The 22,002-nt window shown below is 47.4% G+C and overlaps 1 protein-coding gene and 1 non-coding gene across 2 annotated transcripts in view; both read left to right on the top strand.

The window, feature by feature from the left end:
- The first annotated feature begins 258 nt into the window (after positions 1-258).
- The window catches only part of LOC135820869 (inositol polyphosphate 5-phosphatase K-like), a 26,011-nt gene continuing 4,267 nt past the window's right edge, over positions 259-22,002 (top strand). The window contains exons 1-11 of the mRNA XM_065333912.1: positions 259-584; positions 3,502-3,609; positions 10,559-10,667; positions 11,394-11,503; positions 12,154-12,256; positions 12,620-12,687; positions 16,844-16,955; positions 18,489-18,598; positions 19,052-19,325; positions 20,235-20,303; positions 20,781-20,852. Of these exons, the coding sequence (XP_065189984.1) occupies positions 475-584; positions 3,502-3,609; positions 10,559-10,667; positions 11,394-11,503; positions 12,154-12,256; positions 12,620-12,687; positions 16,844-16,955; positions 18,489-18,598; positions 19,052-19,325; positions 20,235-20,303; positions 20,781-20,852 (1,245 nt within the window). The 5' untranslated portion in view covers positions 259-474. The remainder of the gene's footprint in view (positions 585-3,501; positions 3,610-10,558; positions 10,668-11,393; positions 11,504-12,153; positions 12,257-12,619; positions 12,688-16,843; positions 16,956-18,488; positions 18,599-19,051; positions 19,326-20,234; positions 20,304-20,780; positions 20,853-22,002) is intronic.
- Positions 15,538-15,609, top strand: Trnae-cuc (transfer RNA glutamic acid (anticodon CUC)). Its single transcript has one exon. It is a non-coding gene; the product is annotated as a tRNA-Glu (tRNA).

Raw genomic sequence — 22,002 nt, 5'->3', positions numbered from 1 at the left:
ATGACATGCTAGTTCCTTACGTCATGACATCTTGCTACACGTGTACGTACGGGTAATGGCTAAAAACCGACAAATCACGTTTCCTTATTCACAAAATCTGACGTTTTAGCTGCTTTCGAGAGAAACTATCAGTATTTTGTATGAACCCACCAGGCAGCTCATATGAAACTGGGGTTACGTGTAGAAAGGAAAGATTTGCAAAGGGACCGCTGCTGTTTCCCAAGCTCCCCCAGCTGCATGAACTGATGAAGGTTTTTTTGGCACTTTGCAGCATGTGAGCCAGAAGAAAAATTTCATCGAATGAGAAAGGTCGTGGAGGTGTGTGGGTGATCCTTCCTTGATTTCCTAGGGTTACAACAAGCCTCCTCTCGTTGTCCCATAGCTGCAGCACGCAGTAGATAAACTGGCTGTGAAAAAAAGAGTAGTGCAAGGAGAAGGCCGACCTGGAAGGTGTTTATTCTGTTTTTCAAATGAATGAGTTCAAAGTTGAAAACAGTTAGGAACATCTTTCATTACACGTGGCGATCGAGCACTACATGCACAATCATGGCTGGCATTGGAGCAACGGAGCGTTCTTGGCTGAGGTGAGTGCATTGTACCCGTTCTGAAATTTTATCAACTCGGTCGAAGCTGTGATTACCAACTGGAAAATTATTATCGTATATCCACACATGTTCATGTGTACACGGATGCACTGACTGTGTTGTGTGCAAGATACTCACATCCAGGCCTACTCTACGAGACTGACGCCTGACGGTGTTTGTCAGCAGTACTGTAGGATCACGCGAGAACCAGTACAGCGCTATCGAAAACTGTTTGAATTGATTGGGTCCGATTTGTCGATGCATCACGTCCACAAATTATCTAGCAGAACCTCTAGGTAGTGCTAACACATGTACATGGTATATTATCATCCAGGTGGTTTAATAGTGGCTAGCAGTAGTACATACATCACGTGCTTACAGTCTGTACTATGCACGGAGAATTTCAAATCTCGCATACAGGTGAGATCTACTTGTAGTCAAATTACCACCTGGTCTCCATGACCACCTGGTCTTCATGACCACCTGGTCTCCATGACCACCTGGTCTCCATGACCACCTGGTCTCTAATAGCGTACTTCCGCACATATAATTGGGCCGTGCTTATGTGCAGACTTAAGCGCACCCCCAATCATAAGCGCATGTGCTCATATGTGAATAGTGAATACAAGTACTGTAATTTCACAAATTTTCGGTGTTCTTTTATTTTCGGTTTTTTCGGTGCGTCTGTTTCATACCTAAAATTTCAATACACCGAACTAACACTAACACACATAAGCCAATAGGGAACTGCTTCACTGTACCGAAAATTTCTGTTCACCTAACTTAGCCTGTTGCCCTCATACCGAAAATATTGAGCACCGAAAATTTCTGAAATTAGAGTATTGGTGAAACACCACAAAGTACAGTGAAACCTGTGTAAGATGACCGCGCAAAGGGACTTTCAACACGTGGTCTCTGTAACCAGGTGGTCTCCTTATCTAGGGTCATTTGACTGGAAATAGCATCGCTTGGTCCTGGCTCCAGTGGTCTGCTTGGACAGGTGGTCGCCTTATCCGAGTGGTCGCCATGGCAGGGTTTGCTGTATTGTGATAACACCACTGTTTGGGACACATACACACCGTTATTGCACATAATATAAACGCATGTGCGCTTACCATACTCATTCGATTAGAAGCCCCCCCCCCCCCCCCTCTTGGATAATAGCCCCTCTTGAATAATAGCCCCCCCCCCCCCCCACAGCGACTGGTTGAACAAATAGAAGCCCGGACTACTATTCGCAAAGGATGGGGTGACCAGGTAGTGCCATGTATGCTAAGGTCAGGGGGCGTGGACAAAGTATCATTGCATGTACCGTAAAGTACCGCCAGAGCGCCCCACCATCTCATCCTTTCGTGGTCGTATTGTGGAGGTGGACGGCTGTCTGTAGGTCATACGACATGAACCTTGTACACATATTGCACGTTTTGCAGTCAATCCGCACCTTCAAGCTGACACAAGCTCCACACAAAAACCTGCCAAGTGTGACCTTAGTACACTAAGATTCTCACATCGTACACACTTCGTTGCACTCTGCCATACGATTTTCCTTTCTCTGGCTGTAAAATCAAGGTGGGGCGCTCTCGCGAGACGGAGCGCTCTGGCGGTACTTTACGGTACTGTCACGACGAGTGTCGTGATTCTATTCCAGCTATACACATAATGCAAACCAAGTCATCATATTACTACATGTACAGGAGTCGCGATCTGGCTTCACCTTTTTTTTCTCCTCGTTTTTCACTTACATACGTAGTACCTCGCGAGTTCACCATTCTGGGCTCACACCCAGACCACCGCGTGTCGACCACGACATGACATCCATCTTGTTCTTTTCTGTTGAGTTAGTCTTTTTCCGTTTCACCTTGGGGCAACAGCAAGTTTCTTCGCTCGTGCCATATCACTTCAAAGAAACGGAAACTGTTTCAATACTCTAGATCCTTGTGCGGTTTGAACTCACCCCTAGCTCTCCCACTGTACCCAACTTAACTTCATTCCGCACATGTACATACCGCCGGTACATGTCCAGGTCAATGTAGTGTGTGCGAACTACAGTCCATTTCAAAACTATAGACGCGTACCTAGGCAAAAACCGTTATGCCAGCATCTATACCACATAAAATCTGTGATCACTTTGTGCATAAATTTTTCCAAATTGGGCGTCTGTTATCCAATCCTTTAGAAACTATATGAGAGTAATTGTGGAGCGATCCTGAGCAATATTCCGAAAACTATTCTCAAAAAGTTCCAGCCAAATTTGAAATATTTCAAAAACCCTACGCGTCTATAGTTTTGAAATGCACTGTAATGATTCGATTGGAATACTGGTATGGATTGAAAAAATAAAAAAGCCCCTCTTGAATAGAATCTCGAATAGAAGCCCCTCTTGAATAAAAGCCGCCTCGGAATCGGCAATGAAAAATAGAAGCGCCCTGGCTTCTAATCGAGTGAGTATGGTATATGTGGGGAAGTACGGTGGGTGATCCACACGACGTAAATGCACGATAATGCGTTGTGGTGGACCAAAGTGGTTGACCCCTTGATAAGCGATCAGCAGTACAGTAAAACCTGCGACTAGCGACCACCCCTTCCTTGGGGCCAGAGAAAGCGGTCTTTAGTAGCAGGTGGTCCTTAGTTAGAGGTTTGCACCGCACAACCATAGTGGATGTGAGACCGTCCGTGCCTGGTGAAGTGGTTTGTAGTACCAGGCTGGTCGCTAGTCACGGTGGTCTGTAGTACCAGGCTGGTCGCTAGTCACGGTGGTCTGTAGTACCAGGCTGGTTGCTAGTCACGGCGGTCTGTAGTACCAGGCTGGTTGCTAGTCACGGTGGTCTTTACTTACAGGTTTTACTGTACATCGAGGTTTCTTGTTATTTTCGTATTGTCCATTTTTGACGTGGTTTCCGTCGTGTGTATGTATCAGGATCTGGTCGGGGACGTGGAATGTATACTCGGTTGGGCCAGCAGATGACCTCACTGACTGGCTGGGTCTGAAGGGACAGAGCGATGTGTGTGACGTCTATGCGGTGGGGTAAGACGAGAAACTGCTCTTCACTTCACTCATTTTTTTTCCAGAATCCACATGGCTGATTCGATGCAGCACAGGTTTTGAATTCTTTACTCTCACGATGGCACCATCGCCAATAAGAGAGGTTTGATGGTATTGTTGAATGTGATGACCTGCGCCTGTTTTTACGGGTTAGGTAGTGGAACTCCGCTAAGACCTACCCCATGAGCAGCAGACAGTTGTGCACTTACATGTAGTATCTTAGGTACGTCTTATCTAGGGCCGAAACGATTGCCCATTTTGCCTTAACGATTAACCAATAACAGCGCATGCGTGCGACCAGCTAGTTCCAGCATGCAGTGTGTTACATTCGCTATATTGTGGTCTTACAAGCACTCATCTACACTACTTTGAAGAACAATCACAGAGAACCGTATGTTCTAACGAACAATCGCAGAGAACCGTATGTTCTAACGTTGCTTGATATAACTATAAACCGAAGCACAACTGCTGCAAACACTTTAAAACTGCCCACTTAGGCAAGATAGTAACAACTAAAAGTAGAAGAAGTAAGACTAGCGGGTTCTTCCAGCTCCAGGACAGTATGAACAGGCAACGGCATACCAGCATTGTATCATACATGCATGTGGCCGTGAAGAAATAATAGTACATTTAGTTGTGAATGCAAACCCAAGGCGGAAAGCAGTCAGGCGTAATAGACGCCAGCCATAGAAACCAGATCTATCTATCTATGACGCACGTCACATGCATTCATGATGATCAATGCATCGTGGTTCACCACCATTGAACACAGTAGTACATGTAAATTACACAGAAATAGGAGAATAAATCTACCATACCTCCCTCGTGAAAGAAAAGTGATAAATAGCACATGAGTGAGTAAAAGACGAAGACAGCAAGAAGAAAAACACAACAAAAACAATGGCAATTGGATATGAAAACTTGGATGGAAAGAAAAGGACCAAGGACGTACAAGACGTGCTAGAGCTGATAGCCAGTTAGTTGTTGAACGTCAGTACTGTCGGTCAATGTTGTGCAATGTTATCGCATGAGCTGATCGTCAAGTAACTGGTGGTGTTAGTGGACATTATAGCATAGCTTGTAGTTCCTTGGTCTTTTCTTTACTATGAATATGAAAAAATCAAAGTTCACTCAGTACTTGCACCTTTAACTTCCAGTGGCTCGAGATGATGAACTGCATGCTTGTATACCTTCCCAGCTACTTAAACTTCTACTATCCGAACAACACCATCCTTACCTGGATAGGTCATAAGTATACGTCCACGTGGCCAGTGTGCAATTGCTGTGTGCTCATCCATCACAAGCACGATGTCTCCTTTCTTAGCGTTACGCTGTTGTAGGAACCACATCTCCTGGATGCCCAGCTTCGGAACAATCTCTTCCAGCTAACGTTTCCATAACTGATCTACAATACGTTGTACAAACTCCCAATACTTCCTCGGGTGAACTTGAGTAATTGTAGATGGGTTGGCTTCAGCAGCAATAGTTGCCCTAGCATGGCCAATGAGAAAGTGTTGTGGCAATAGCAGCTGAAGGTATTCTTGCAGCAGTCGTTTCATTGCCTTGGCCCTCACCTAGAACACACCACCAAAGTGTGGTGCACTTGGTGGCTTGAAGTGCCAGGTAATGCCGCGGTATGACCTTTCTGCTGCTAGTCTGGAGTGGTTGAGAAACTTGACAGCTGCTTTTACCTCTTGATCAGCCACACGAAAATTGGTACCGTTGTCCGATTGCATCTCTTGTGGCACACCACGTCGCATGGTGAATCGGGGTCTAAGAGCCAGGAGAAAACCGTCGTTGTCCAGAGATAACCTCGAAATGACAAGCCCTAGTCAGCAGCATGTATACACATACATATCTCTTTGAGTTGTGACCGATCTCGACCCTGGCGTGCATAGAACGGGACGACATAGCTGGCACCAACTATGGCAGATGACTAATGTGGTCCAGTTGTCTTGAAGTCAGGAAATTGTGGCATTGCTGGGTTTGCTGTTTTGATGTGGCCGTTGCGGCAAAGAACGCACTTGGCCCGATGCCTCCAGGTGGCCTGCATCACTGGAGAGAAGCCACTCACCCGGCACAAGCCTCCACGAGTGCTGTGTGCTCCTCATCGTGAAGTGATACCTTTCCCAGTGTACTTCAACAGGCGTGTTGATGTGTTCGACGACAAAGTGCAGTGGATCCATGCTTTGAGGTGGGCTGGATCACTGGAGAGAAGCCAATCATCTTGTGAGAGCAGTAGCGAGTGCGTGTGCAGTTCAGCTCCTTCTCTGCATGATCAAGTTGCTACAGACCTTGCAAGCTGATTCCATACACCACTGCCACAGGTTATGTCTGTCAGCTAGATAGCAACAATATCCTCTTCATGAATGTTCAAAGAATTAACCCTTTATTGGCTGGCCTATACATTGATCGAACACCGATGTTCGATGGGGTAGGCATTTTGAAATTATCGTAACTTGTTCAAATCTCGGTCTTTCGGAGAGATCTAAATATGTAGGTCGAAGAGAAAACTCTCAGCTGTCGCCTCGAACAATTTTCAAAGCGATACAAAGAGCGGTTCTTGAGTTATAGCACTCGTAATGTTGGTCCCGGGAAATTTGCGCTCAGGGCGTGATGCGTGGGTCAACGGCCGGGATTTTCCCTGCTTACGTCACCTGTTGACAAGACTACACCGATTCAACTTTAAAAATACGTTCCCGGGAGTCTCTGCGAAAAAATTTGAGTTTGATACGAGCCACAGGAGTGAAATGGTGGATAGAGATAGATCTCGAGCGTGGGCCCAGCGCTGGTTGGCCTTCCCTGGCTTGCAGCGCTGGGCCAGTGCATCCCGTGGAGTCGAGTGTACGCTCATTGCGCTCCTCTCGCCAAGGCCTTTCCAGGATGCCCAAGATCGTGGAATTTGTCCAATGCAAACTAAAGTTACGTCCAATATAGGTACAGGTTTGGCGATTGCGTGGGCTTGTTTGTATTTTAATCGGCCAATAAAGGGTTAATATTTTCTCGGTTCAAAATCAGCTCTCCAGTGTCTACAAGTACAATACAGCATGATGGCATGTGCATGGACAGCATCCGACTGTGATGCAGCTCTCCTGGAAGGAAGCAAAGTTCTTCTGTCGCCAATGCCATCGCTTGTCAGTGTCTAACGATCAATTTATTGGTTTTACCGATTTTTCGAACAAGTTTTATACGTGTCATGTTGGAAATCAGTAGACGGCAAAAACAATTAAATTTGTTCAACTATATACAGGTACGTACGGGTGAAAGATCCACACAGGCCCCAAAACGACCAAAATGAAATTTGCAACTTGATATGAGCAGTGTTCCTCTGCCATTAGGCATGCACGATCAGTCCTCTGTCTTCTACAATGGAGAAGGGTCGACTGGAGTCGACAATCCAGTCGATGATCGACTCCGTCAACATGCCTGAGCGCCTGCAGTCGCACCTTCACAAGTTACCTGTGCCGGAGAACGATGTGACGGGCTTCGTTCCAGCACTGGTCGTCGCATTGTCACTGCGCTCAACATTGCTGGTAGTCGTCGGTGCTGTCGACAGGGTTGCTGGTCCTTTCCCTACCACGGCGGCGTACTGGTCTTTATGAGCAGAAATCAGGTGGGGGAACAAGTTGGTTGTGCCACTTTGACGGACGAACTTGCGGCTGCACAAATTGTATCTCGCTACGCTACCAGCTTCCTCGAAGTATGCCCAAACTGGCGATCTCTTGGTCCGACAAACTTTCGCTTTTACAGGCGGCAGCATTGTCACTGCTCTCCTTGCCAAGAAATCCAAACTAACTAAGTTTTTGACAAGAACTGAACAAATTAGAAGGCCGGCAGCCACACTCACGGTTTCGCTACAACCTAAAACTATGAAGCTTTCCGGTTGTTTCACTTTCCGGCTACGCTGACTATTGCAGTGAATAAGGGCGGAGTACGATGTCGGCAGCTGAGCGCGGAATGTACGGCTACGAGTACCCAAAGTGATCAAGCGCGCAATGATTGTACGGACCTACGGCTTCATGCACCTGTACTTCGACGTTCATGTACTTGTGCGCATGACACGCGTGCATGATGCCATGCATCGTCTGCATGTACTGACGTCATGACCACTTTCGCACTGTACAGTCATAATCGTTATCGATCATAACGATTATCGATTTCATCCATAACGAGTGATATACGAGTAATCGGTATAATCGTTTCAGCCCTATTCTTATCCCAGCATACTTCAGTACACCCGTGCTCCGGACAATGTCTGTACTAAGCAAGAGTATGTATTATCAGAGTACAGTGTATGTATTATGAGTACAATGTACTCTATGTATTATCAGAGTACAATGTATGTATTAGGCCACACGTTTTTATTTCTATGTTTCTCGTCACCCGCGCGCATACGATTCAGGAGTCTGGAAGAAAAAAAGAAAAAAATATGCTACACTGACTGTGCATGTGGGGACCAGCACACTCATGCACATGTACATAATGTGGCCTGGCATGCGCGGCACATGATGCAAGGTGGCATTTTTGTGCGCAATTTAGCAGCACATGCTCAGATTGTGACAGAAGCTCCTACCACATACTAGTTGCTAACTATGGATGCTATTTTGCATGGTGTATTGGTGGATTTTAGTGTGAACAAAGGTCTAATAAACTTTTTTTTATTTTTCGGTCATTTTTTATTTTTTTCCACCTCTCGCATACGTTTTTAGATTTTCAGGTGACGAGAAACATAGAAATAAAAACGTGTGGCCTTATCAGAGTACAATGTATGTATTATCAGAGTACAATGTATGTATTATCAGAGTACAATGTATGTATTATCAGAGTACAAAGTATGTATTATCAGAGTACAAAGTATGTATTATCAGAGTATGGCTAATCAGAGTATGTACTAAGGAAGTTCGACCACGGTTCCACTTGCCCTGATGCATTTAAGAAGTAACAGTTGGTCCGTATTCAGCAGATGCCGTCACTTGTAGCGTATTGATGCAGGGATCGATTTGCTTTGATTTTTTTGCATGGCAGTCACTGCTACACAGTTTTACAATTGACTAGCAACTCCCAGTATTGATTGGCAGTTTTCCTTCATCAAAAGTTTACATGTATAGCTCATACTTGCCAACCCCTGGCAAACAGTTTCCTTGACACTGATGGCGTTTTTCCTTGATTTTGCCCATTTTTCCTTGATCTGCAATTTTTACATCATAATTGTGCAAAACATTGTATATGACATCATAGTGACGTCACCATGACCACAAAACATTCGCAAATAGTACAGCATGTACGACAAAAACGTGCTTTTTCATGTGTTATCTCAAAAGTTCTCGCTCGCTAAACCTTGATGTGGGCACAGCACTTCGAGCGAGTGCCCAAAACCGAAAATCAACACAAAAAAAAGGTGCTGACGGACATTTTCGAAAATCCGGTAGATGTTATAACTTTTCCGGTGTACCGGGACGAAAGCGAGGTTTCCTGGATTTTCCCGGAAATTCCGGTAGGGTTGGCAAGTATGATAGCTGTACAATAGCAGGATTTTGTACAGAAGAGGACAATGGCTGCAGTCGCTATTTGCTTCTCCGAACGAACGGTTGACCTGAATATTTTACGTTAGGGTTTTCGCTTCGGCTTGTTGCATGTTCAGCGTCCATCCAACTTCGAGTTCTTCAGAACACGATGTCCTTGAACAGGACAGTTCCACTGATTCCTTCGACAAAGAAAGCTCAGGAAAGCGCTGAAACGATCGTGACACTTCATTCAAAGCGCACAGAATTTTCGCTTTCCTCCTTTTCTTCATCGAAACGAATCGACACTCCTGGCTCGACCAGTTCCTTTTCCCGCTTCTGGACAGTGATCAGATTCACTGACATGTTGGCTACATGAGACCAAGAGTAGATAAACAAGAGAGTGCAACTCCGGATCTCTTCTGCACAATCTGCAAATACCCCCGCCCGCGGCGTAACTTTTTGTTGACGTCACCTTTTTTCAGAAGAACGCGCATTTTGCCCCAGAGCAGTGTGAGAGCACGTGCTGGGCGCCGACTTTGTAATGTAAAGCCCGGCCAAGTGCACGAGGCAAAACTTTCCAAAAGACTCGCAGCGCGTGTATCGTCGAAAAGATTACGTCAACAAAAATTCCGCAGCGGGCCAACCCATCCCGGAGTTGCACACTCTTGTTTATCTACTCTTGATGAGACTAAGCACCATCTACTTCAACTGTGTCTTGTCGAACAGAAACAAACTGAATTGAGCTTGACAGTGAAAGAAGAAAGGAGAACTTCAGGGAAAGTGGCCGCCGTGTACAAAACTTCAAAAGACTGCAGTCTTGTACGACCAGTGCTATAGTTGTGGCTAGTGCAGTGTCCAGAATCAAACAGAGCGCGATCCGCGACACGCGCGCGGACTGAGCAGGACAGGCCAGTTGGTTGGAGTAGTATGATACTACTCCCTAGTCAGCAGTGGTGTACAGCAGTCGCATGCAAACTGCACACAAACAGTACAGAATGGTCTTTGTACATACCGCTATGCATGGCCAGTGCATCGCAGTTTTGGGCGATAAAAAACGAAAAGCGAATCGCAGCCAGTGAATTTTGATTCGCAAACTGCGATGCGAACCCGGATAAATCGATTCCTGTGATGAGTAAGGCCATTCATGCAACATGACATTTCTTGCTTATCCTGTTTCACAATGTTGGGCGGTGGAAATTTGATCAAGACGTGAACATTACACCGCACAAGCATCATGTTTCTCTCTCTCTTGCTCTCTCTATCTCTCTCTCTCTCTCTCTCTCTCTCTCTCTCTCTCTCTCTCTCTCTCTCTCTCTCTCTCTCTCTCTCTCTCTCTCTCTCTCTCTCTCTCTCTCTCTCTCTCTCTCTCTCTCTCTCTCTCTCTCTCTCGCTCTCTCGCTCTCTCGCTCTCTCTCTCTCCTTTGCAGGTTTCAGGAGGCCAATGCCAGTCCTGTTGCATGGACATCAGAGCTAATGGCGTTTGATCCGTGGACGCAAGCTTTGTCCTCTCTCCTCTGCAAGTACGGACTGACACGAGTAAGCAAGCATTAGGTGTATGGCAACTTAGGTGTAGTGCTGCAGGTCAAGATGGATATGTACACACACACGCACGCGCGTGCACACACACACACACACATCCCAGTGGGCGTAGCTCGCGCATTTGCGACGGGGTGACCATGTATCAGACTGTATATCTGCGCTGTGTTGACTATGTACCATGGGCAACCTCATTGGGTGTCATTCGGCCTGTTTGGACTATGTAGTACCTATGTGATATTCGGTGGCCATCTTCTGGTGTGGTGATCGCACTACGCCGACTATACACGAGCTACACACCGGCATCCTGTTGCTCTATTGCCTACACACCGGCATCCTGTTGCTCTATTGCCTACACACCGGCATCCTGTTGCTCTATTGCCTACACACCGGCATCCTGTTGCTCTATTGTCTGTACACTGGTAGAACTACAGCAAAGCGAAAGAAATCCGACCCGTGAGTCAAAGCTAGCGCCATGTTTCCATGTCAATTACATCATGCACGTTCCGAAAACTGATCCGAGGGCTGCAGGACCCGCATGAGCCTTGGCGCTGCTAGTGGCATGTTGGTCGGATTTCTCTCGCCGCGCCTGTAGTTAGAGTGTCTAGTGGACTGTATGCTTGTATTACCACTGGGCTGATGGAAGTGAACAAATTTTAGTTATTTTCTTCTTGTTTCTTTTTCTCTTTACATATCTTCTTGTTTTGTTTGTGCTTTTCTGCGCAGTTGTTTGTACGGCGTGTGTTTGGTCTCCTGATCTGCGTGTTTGTGCGCGTGGAGCTGCTACCTCACATCTCCGATATTGAGTTCTCCAAGCTAAGGACCAGCATGACGGGGTGAGTACGGTGGCCTTGAAGGCATGGTGGGTGACTTTACTCTTGCCTTGTACCAGGGACGTCGGAACCGGTGCGGCAGGTACTGCCAAAGCCGCACCAACAATAATCTTTTGATTTTTGAAGCAATAAAATACAGCCTGCTATGCCGGATACCGCCAGCCATGCATCGACCAGGCGCCAGGCGCGAACTGATGGTGGTGGTGGTGAGAAGGAGAGCTCTGTGCCAGAACTTTGCAGCCTAGAGAGCGTGTGTGAGCAGGCGTGTGTTTACCGCCATATTGCCAGGTGTGTCTTTACCACCATATTTATCAACAATAAAATAAAATATGGGTTATTTGGGCGAAATTTTCGAAACTTTTTTCTGCCTGGGGAGGGCCTCAGACACTTGCCTAGCACGCCCCTCTTCGTCATGGCCGCATCAATGTGGAATGCTTTCCGACACCCTTGTGTACCAAGTCATCTCCATTACAACTCTTGTCGGCGCTCCAGTTTTTCTTTTCGATTGGTGAGAACGCGCGGTGGATGCTTCATACAAGCATTAGCAGTAATGGGAAATGAAATTCGGACTTGTCTACATTGCTTTGAGGACTCCTTTTGGTTATCCCTGCTCTCTTGGTTTGGTTTGCTTCCTATCTGTTTGCACCGCTTAGGAAAGGTGCGATTGCAGTTCGATTCCGTATCTGTGGGCTTCATGCCGTCTTTATCAACTGTCACTTTTGTCCGCACACGGAGAACATCAGTGTCAGGAATAAGGTCAGTGTGTGTGTGTGTGCGCGTGCGTGCGCGTGTTGTGTGTGTGTGTGTGTGTGTGTGTGTGTGTGTGCACGTGCGTGTGTGTGCATGTAGAAAAGCAAGTAGGCATTCTGCAACACCTCAGCCGATCTCCTTTACTAGTCTATTGTGCACTGGGTGAAGGTTTGGAGCCAACCCTGCTCTAATATGGCTAGCAAGCCACTGACATCAATGCAAGGCACTGGCATCAGTGCAAGCCACTGGCATCAGTCCTATATTGATGTGTTCTATAGCTGTAGTAGAGCCAAATGCTGCTCTGCCTTACACTGGAGATTTTGTGTACGCTCTGAGTTTTTGTCCGCACCCCTCTGTGTTCCTGTGCAGGAATACTTCCGTGCTATCAAGCAAATGCGCTTTTCCGATGCGGAATGCACAGAGTTATTACAGCATCAGTGAGTATGGGTTTTATTTGTTTCTACTAGGCACATTTTCTCTTGAGCTTTTGCCATGGTGGAACTGTTTCGCCGACCAACACTTGAAGCCGTGTTGCCAGCTTCGTGGTGATGGGGAGTATTATTGAGAGCGTGACGTACGATTGCCCGCTGGCAATCTTGGTTGCAAGCTCAAACGGCTTCAGAATTGTGACCAGGCGTTCAGCTGCGGTCCATTGCCGGTCCTTCAGCTGAAGGTCACGGTGTTCCTTCTTTGGAGTGCAGCTGCTGTCCGACAGCACAACCGTCAATGCTGTCCTTAGCTGTAGGAGGCGGCTCCACACGAATTAAGGTGGAATTCCACCTTGTAGACACGTCCTGGACTATGGTTAGCGGCTGCTTGGCGCTGTCAAGCTGCAACTGCTTGAGCCTGAGGTGCTCAGCCGCCACAGACGAATGTTTAAAGTGCCCTACCAGTTTGCGACTGCAAACCAACAACTTGTCCAGGCCCTTCGTTTTGTCGATGGCGTTCCTGATGACGGTTTGCAGCAAGTGAGTTTGCGACGGGATAGTGAAGCCAGGCTCCACAAACTTCATCAGAGCAACAAACCCACGATCGCCAGCGATGGACAGTGGTCTGGTGGAGTCCACGATCTAATCGAGAATCAAGTCGGCGAGCTCCTCGGAGCGACCGGACGAACAGGGACGACTGGTGGAAGTTGCCGAGTTGACAACCCAACTCGACAAGCTGCTGCTGCTGCGCTTCTCCGCTGCCACCGATGACGCATTACTAACATATGACTCAGTAGTCGCACCCAAGGAGTGAACCGATTGGAACTTTGAAGGGTGAGCCGATTTCAGATGAGCGAACAGGTTGCTGGTTCCGCTCTGCCGAGAGTAAGTCTTTTTACAAAGTTTACATGTGTGCTTCTCCACACCACGCTCAAAATACGTCCACACACCAGACCTTGCTTGCGCCACACGCGAGCCGCCGGTGGACGAATAGTAGTAATATGTACACACTCATCATCAAAATATGTACTCATTTCAAGCCGATAAGCCGATAGCGAGTAAAAATACTCGCTCAGTATCTTTTCTAACGAGTAAATACCGAGTAATCGGTATAATCGTTTCAGCCCTAGATTTTATTGAGCAGCACCGTAATCATACAGTGAGATTAAATCCAAGCCTCTTGTACGGGCAAAATATACACAAGCGCACCCTCAACTGGGAGAAAAAGAGCTAAAATGGCTGTGAAAACAGTCTATTAGGCCGCGGTCACACCGAGCTCGATTCAGCCGTTCAGCCGAAACAAGCGCTTGTTTACGTCACTATTACCATGGAAATGGCTGAAAAGTGTCCTACAAGCGACTTTCAGCCGTGGCTGACTCTCAGCCGTTTTTTTTCGGCTTGTTTCAGCCACAGCTTGTACAAGCGGCTGAAAAGTGAAAGCCGAAATTCAAAAAAGAATTTGAGTGCGCTTGGACTGGAGCTCCGGAGCACACATGATGAACTGATAATAATTGATGTTCTTTCTTGTGTCCGTGGAACCGTGCTATCCCTGTGCCTTTGGTTTTGACCGTGAGTCTGTCTACCCCAACTACACTGTATTCAGTTTGATTTGGATTTTGTCCGACGACCATGGATTTCTGCCGCTGTGCCTCTAGACTGCTGCGTAGATTGTTGGAGCTGTGGTTTGAGGCCAAGACAAGGCACCACACTCACGACCGAATTCATGAAGAAAGCCGGGTACGAAGAAGAGAGTGGATTGCAACTGAGTTCAAAAACGGCAACCGGCGGGGCAGAAAGCTCGACATCAGGAAACACCACCCGAACCATCGCGTCCATGCACACCGAACAAATAAAAAGAGCACGACTTCGCAATTCAGAATCCGGGCTTCCTTTGCTTCTTCATCAAAACTGAACACTAGAACAAGTACAGTTTTAGATCGCGAACGTTCTGCTCACGGGCTCCAGTTTCTTGCAAACATTGGTCATGGTGTGTTTCGAGATATTCAAAATTTGGCGGGTAAGAAAAACAAGCCATTCAAGCTTTGCACTCAAGGTCTGGTGTGACCGCGTCACAGGGATCACGCAAGCCAGCTGAGCGCCAGCGATAACAAGCCCAAAGTGGCTTGTTTCGGTGTGACCGGGGCCTTAGGGCCGATTCCCACTACGTACCGTGAGTGCCGTGCCGACGATTTGGGAGGTCATGTGTACCCCACGGTACGAGCTTGAAGCTGAGAGTGATTTACACCTGCGCACAGTCATTCCGTACATTCCGTCGGCAGGCCGGATCACCATTTTTTTAATCAATTTCTGACTTTGATCCTGAGGGAAAATAGCGGGGGCCGGGGAGGACTGGAAAAAGCTCAAGAATCAACCAATCGAAAAGCCAAAAGCCAAGAAAAAACTTCGTACCGCAAATACAAAAGAAAGAAAAAACTTCCTTTCAGGGAGTAGTAAAATACCTACTACTCACTGCTACTCACTGCTACTCACTGCTACTCACTAGGGTCTATCGGGTGTTAGCGGCCGTCGTGAGTTCCCTTCGGGAACGGATACGATAATTTACTTACTTTTACTCACTGCATTCGACCTCGCGGAATACCACGGCTTGCCATTTCCACCCCCCAGAGGCCTTCGGCACCGGAATGTCCACGGCGCGGTACGGCAGGAGCCACGGAATGAACTCGCGCCAAAACTGCCCCTCACGTGAGCAAATCACCATGGGTACTCACGGCACGGCACTCACGGCACCGTAGTGGGAATCGGCCCTTACGGGGGTGAAGTCGTACAGTCCGGTATCAGGCTTGAGGTGCTGCATATCTTCCACTCCAGGCTGGCCTTGTCTTTCCTTTTCTCAACTGCTCCCATATGGTCTAGTGGTTAGGATTCGGCGCTCTCACCGCCGCGGCCCGGGTTCGATTCCCGGTGTGGGAACATTTCTTTTTTTCCTTCTTTTTTTCTCTTGTGAACTCGTTGCAGATGGACACAGGAAATAAGACTGCGTTTACACGATAACGCACGGCCAGTTTTCCGTTTTCAGTCTCGCATTTCTTTTTTTTCGTTTTTGTGCACGATGCAAAGCTGGTCCGAGGTGGTCTCCGTTTGGATCGTTTTCGCACGTCTATACGTGAGCAAAGGATCTGCCAAAGTTTGTCATGCGCCAAGTGTTGTCGTGGAAATACCAATCACACTCAAGTAATAGTTGAAAACAGGCCACATGACGAAAATTGTAAAAACAATTTTTGATTGTCGGATCCGTGTGAACGGGCGAAAACGAAACAAATGTGATGGAAACGAGGCCCAACACACCGTTTCGACTGTTCACGCATCCAAATTTATCCGGCAGAACATTTCCGTTTTCAAATTCTTCCCCCTTGGCAAGCGTTTTGGTTTTCTTCCGTTTCGGTGTACATCTTTTACGTTTTGCTCCGCGTACCGTGCATGTGAACCATGCATCCGAAAGGATTTTGTTGCGTTTTCACCCCCAGCATTGTCGTGTAAACGCGGCCTAAGATTGCAGCTAGAAGCCTACAATCCCTTCATTGGAAACTGGTGCCCTAACGTTTTGGTGTCTAGCGCATAGCTGTTGGGACTGTCAGAGGTCTAGCCAGGATTTTCTGCCAGCCGGCCAACGTTCTACCTACTACGCCTACGGATATGGGTTGTACTTCAGCATCTCACTCAAGTGCTAGTGCAGTGCACTACAGTCTACATGCGTGACCTCAAGAGTGGAGTGCATGCAGTACGCTGTACTGTACGGGATCTACGCAAGTACAGTGCACTAGTGCAGTGCCACTGCCAGTTCAGTGGAAGTTTTCGCTGCCGCCGTGCCGGTCGTTCTGTTTCCACGATTATTCGGACATTGTAGTGGCAGAAACTGGACCTATTTTCGACAGCTGACAGTGGTCGACTCTTACCTTGGCGGAGGATAGTGGGCTTGGTGACATGATTGAAAGAAAAATGATCCCCGAACACAGCGTGCTACAAATACTTGTACTTGTAGAAACTGAAAATTTCTCTAAATCTCAATTGTTTGCCAGCCGGCCAAAATAACCCTTGGAGCTGTCTCAGCTGGCAGGTCGCCCTCCCAGCCGGCATTCTGCCGGCTGAGCCGGCTTTGGCTAGGTCGCTGACTGTAATGTTTGTCTCGTATTGTTTTGTTTTGCAGCTACATTATTTGGATGGGCGACTTCAATTATCGGCTGGACCAGTGTAATGTGGAGTTTGTCAAGACTGCGTTACAGCAGAGCCGGCTAGGCGATCTGCGGCAATACGACCAGGTTAGTTACTGCCTAGTTCAAGTCCTGGTGGTGACAGTCAACTATTTTTCAGACCTTCCCCTTTGCACACCCCCCCCCCCCCCCCCGCCCAGTTTGTGAACATGTCCTTTGTAGATTGCACACTTATCGTTTTACACGCGCTCAGCCGTCATTCATGCTGGCTCATGTGCTAGTGTGTATGGTAGTTGAGAGGGGGGGGGGGGGGGGGGGAGCTACATGGCATGGGCGTTATTTCGGACGCAATCTGCAGAAGATCAATCTATCAGCAACCCACTCACACGCCACTATGAGCCACTACGTACAGGTAAGCGCGACATGTTTTGCTACATTTTTTGGCAGTTTGCTACATTCCAACGGAACATTGCTGTCCTCGCGCGCCGTGACAGTGTTGAGTTCTGCACTGTGCTGCGTGCAGTTTGATGGCACGCACTCGATCTACAACTGTTCTACAGTTTGTACGCGCACGCTCGCGCGCTGGTCATTTTGAGTCCACTTTACGCCCTGGGCTTATTTCGGGCATGGGCGCTAGAACGGACTTGAAGTGTACACCGCCTAAACCTGGGCTTATTATCGGACATGGGCGTTATTTAGGGTGGGCTTATTTACTGAATTTTACGGTATTGTCTTAACCCTTTGGAGCTGATCATTCGAAATCGAACGATGCCAATGACATGTGTGCAAGTGCACTCAACGAGTCACAACTCAGTCAAATCTCAACTGAATTCAACAATCGAAATACCTACGAGGTAGCAGAGAATCTAAGCTGTCGCCGAGTGTCGGCTCGAAAAACTCCGGAGTCGGTACGAGCTAGTGTAACAGAGCGGAAAGCGCTCGAACGTTCGCTCGATTTCTCATGCGTCAGCGAAGTGCGAATTTCGTTCAAACGTGGGATTTTCCCTCTTCCTGCCCACGCAGCGTGTGACATCACTCCCAGCGCTTTTTGCCACGGCTTTTGTGAGTCTGTTAGAAAAAATTGAATGATTTTGAGCTAGCACGAGTGAAATTGCGAGACAAGGACTATTCCCGGGTTGGATTTGGTAATCAGCTGGCGTTCCTGGCATGCAGTAGCAGACAGCAATCGCTCTCCTGAATGAGTTTGGGCTCGCCGTTATCCTCGTTCCAAGAGCTTTCCAACGAGCCCGAGATCGTCAAAATCGGTGAAGTAGAACCAGCGTTATGATGGAAATTGGAACGAGTATAGTTGCAATTGCAGCTATCTCTTGACGTCGTATGATCAGTGCAGTTCCAAAGGATTACTCATGTATATTATCGTGTTTTCCGTTTTCTTGTTGAGCTAGGTTTCGATACCTGTGTTTCTAGTAGACTTTTAGTAACTTTTACTATGGTGCGCTTCTCTTTCTTCTTCCGTTGTGTGTGTGTGCATGTGTGTGCGTGCGTGTGTGGTGTCTTCCTGCCCATCTCTGTGTGTGTGTGTGTGTGTGTGTGTGTGTGTGTGTGTGTGTGTGTGTGTGTGTGTGTGTGTGTGTGCGTGCCTGCGTGCTTGTCCGTCTATCTGTTCGTCTGCGTATACAGCTCACGCGCGAGAAGGATCTTGGCTATGTATACAGTGATTTCAACGAAGGCATACTCGACTTTCCGCCGACCTACAAGTTCACTCCTAAGACGCATGACTATGACTACAGGTAAATGTCCTACCTCCATGATGCTGAATAGTTTAAAGCTGCCGTTGTTTCCTGATGATGGGCCAGGCCCGAAAATTTGGTGTAATGTAAATTTTAATTTTAATCACAGTGAAGAGACCGTTTTTTGGAGTTTGGAGTTGAGAAGTGAAGTTTCCTAAATGCGCCTTGGTTTGTACAACTTGTTGGAGGAAATTTTAACTACATTGTTGACTTTACTGGGTAGGTGAAGATGAAATCTGAGAGTGTTCCTTGGCAAACCCCAGAGAACCCGCTCCCCCCAATCTTCCTTTTTATCTCGTCTTCAATTTTTGATGAATAGATGTATGAATGGTGGGTGGTTTTTAGCTGTTCTCCTTGCTAGTGGATAGTTTAGCGTTAGTGTTTAGCGTAACTTGTAGTTCCTTGGTCCTTTCTCTTTTGTATAAATTACTCCTTGTTATTGTTTGTCTTCAGTAATCCTCGACGTCTACCCAGCTGGTGTGATCGTATCCAGTGGAAGGTGGTGCCGAGAGAGCTCTCTGCAGCCGTGGCGACGCCAGCACCCTCGTCCGCCACTGCCTCGAGCAGCACTGCGAATGTTGCTGACGGCGCCGCGGAGACGCACGAGCGTCACCAGCCCGCGGCTCACGTCGGTGTTCGACCAGCGCTGCAGCTGCTGTCTTACCGCTCTCACCACACCTATACCGTTAGTGATCACAAACCAGTCAGTGGCCTGTGGCTGATGGCGGTGAGTTTATATTTTGTGTTTTATATTTATGGATTCTCCACAGACCTTAGCCTAAATTGAGGGAGTCTCCGTAGGCAGTTGTTTGCTGTTTGTAGTACTGTCACCCCTCGTTAAGTCAGCCCTTTTAGAACTCGGAAGACAACGCCCTCGATAAACTAGCAAGATGTTCAGGAGCCAAGCCGTTCCCCTTCATGTCAACTGGCGATACCAACTGTGTGTATCATGACACACTGGAGGAGTCCGTAGGTCGGAAATATTTCTTCCCTAAAACTTACTGGCAAAAAGTACTTTGTATCTGGTGCGAAGAGAAAAGGACGTTGTACTTCGGAAGTACTTGATATTGAAGTTTCATTGTTGTATTTGACTGGGTACAGTACTGTCTGTCGGCGAAGAACTGGGGGAGGGGGGGGGGGGGGGGTCAGCCTCCTAGCCTAGACCGTTCTTATCTTCATGCATGACAGTCAATGTGCAGTTGTGTCACCGTGTATACATTGGTATGCTGTGTTTGGTGACATTCTAGCCTGGCTGTTCTTCGGCACTCCGATCTTGGGAGCCCGACAGTGCCGTAGTGAAACTAGCTACAGTGTTACTGTGTTTGATCACGCTGGCGTTGTGATTCTAGTTGCTGTTTGGGATGAACTTACATAACAAGTACTAATGTGCTATACCATACAGAACATACAGGCCCACTGGAACCCGTCCGCTTGGTCAGGTCATCACCGGATTAACTTGTTGGCAACCAACGCATGTGTACTGCTGAGGAGGTCATGTGCACCCGCCATATACACTACGTATGAAAGGGTATGGTATGACCGCACCAATCAAAAACTTCTTCTGGCAGTCCTGGCATATACATGTACGACTGTAGCAATGGCATAATGTCTATGTGTTTCTCTGTATGCCCATCAGGTGCCGGCTCTTTCTACGTGTCTACCACCAGTTCTGTTCACAACACCGCGTGTCTGGACATTTGACACGGTCAGTTTCTTCTTCTTACTCGTGCTCTTTTTGTATGCACAATCGCTGATGATTTATAGAGTATTTTAAACATCTATCACATGACCATACGAGATAGCCGTGCTGGTTCCAACTCCACTCAACCCCTGCATCTATCACAAATTTAGTCACATGACTAAGATTTGAAACCACTCTATTCTGTATGGACTTGTTAGCTTCCTGATGTTACTCAGCAACTGAAACGATCAGCTGTGTACGTTCGTACATACACGCGCGCGCGCGCGCATGTGTGGGCTTATTGCAGCCACACGGAAACCACACAAAGCAGTTGTGGAATATTTTTCTGCTACTGTTGCTTGCAGCACTGGCTGTGCTGTTTCTGCTGCTGCTGTTGTGGATGTAGATGTACATGTATTGGCGTAGTAATCGTTGTGTGTGACTGCGTTGATATTGTAGAAGTATTGGTGTCCTCATTGTGTGTGGTGTTCTTGTACGCAGGCAGCGACGATAGAATACGAAGTACAGGAATCTGTGGAAACGTCAAACTGGGATTGGATAGCACTTTGTAAAGTGAGTATCTGGAGGACTAGTCAGGACGCTCTTTCTCACTCCTGTGCGCAGCCACACCATGCATGCGCACACCCTAACACACCTCACTCACGCGCACACTCATACCCACGCACCAACAATTAACCTCTTCTGCGGGGACAGCTGCAACAGCAAGAAAAAAGATTCGGACGCCCCCCCCCCCCCCCATAGTTTCCCAATATGGCTTGCACCTAGCTAACCTGCCCACCACCACCCCTTGCCCCTACAGCTCACCTTCATTATCAGATTCACACTTGCCCGCCACTCACCCCTGATCAACAACACTCATCACCGAATACACTTCATCATCAATTACATCAGCGGGGAGTCCGTCCGCAGTCCGCACAGCCCTCGGAGCTATTTCTGAGTGGCTGGCTTCTGGCAGAAATTAATGAAGTGTCCAGGCGTGCGAGCAGCAAATGTTACGTCATGCGAAAAGAAAGAAAAAAAAGAACTACATTTCTCGTTTCTTTCCTACGTCAGCAAACGAGAAATGAGACATGTATCCGGCATTTATGAGTATAATCCAATGTGTGAGGTCTATGATGGCCATCAGCACTGTTTTCATAGCTAAGCTATTAGGGAGGTTTCGCTCTACGTAATTACCTATGAAAATCCGTATGTCGTACGTGCCGGGGAGCGAGGACAACTTTCATACGGAAATCTCTCGACGGATTTCCGTAGGAAAGCTCTTTCCTACGTTGGGTCCTCCGTAGGAGTTTTTGAAATATTTTTCGCATTTTCCGGGTTTATGCATGGCAACGTTCAAGCCGCGCGAAACACAAGGTACACACACCGTACGTCACGTTCAAAATAAAATGGAAAGCGCGGTTTCGGTTCGTGGTGCATGCGGTGGGCGCATGCAGCCAACACGTCTCCAAAGCAACAAGGCATGTTTAGCAGTCGTGGAAAATCACGTAGAGCGAATCCCAACAGCGCTGAATTTTACGTATGAAAATTACGTGCAGTTCCTACGTTATTTTCATACATAATTCCGTAGAGCGAAACCTCCCTATTTTGGTCGAACGTTGCTGAAAGATTGCAAGGACTTTCCCTACTCAAGTCCATACTGCCTCGGAGCCATGTGCATGTGCAAGATCCCAAGCAATAGATTGTCAAAAGTATTTTTTGC

The sequence above is a fragment of the Sycon ciliatum genome, chromosome 7, assembly GCF_964019385.1.
Source record: "Sycon ciliatum chromosome 7, ocSycCili1.1, whole genome shotgun sequence".
NCBI lineage: Eukaryota > Metazoa > Porifera > Calcarea > Leucosolenida > Sycettidae > Sycon > Sycon ciliatum.
Note: the sequence above shows the minus strand (reverse complement) of the source record. Positions and strands in the feature narration are given on the sequence as shown.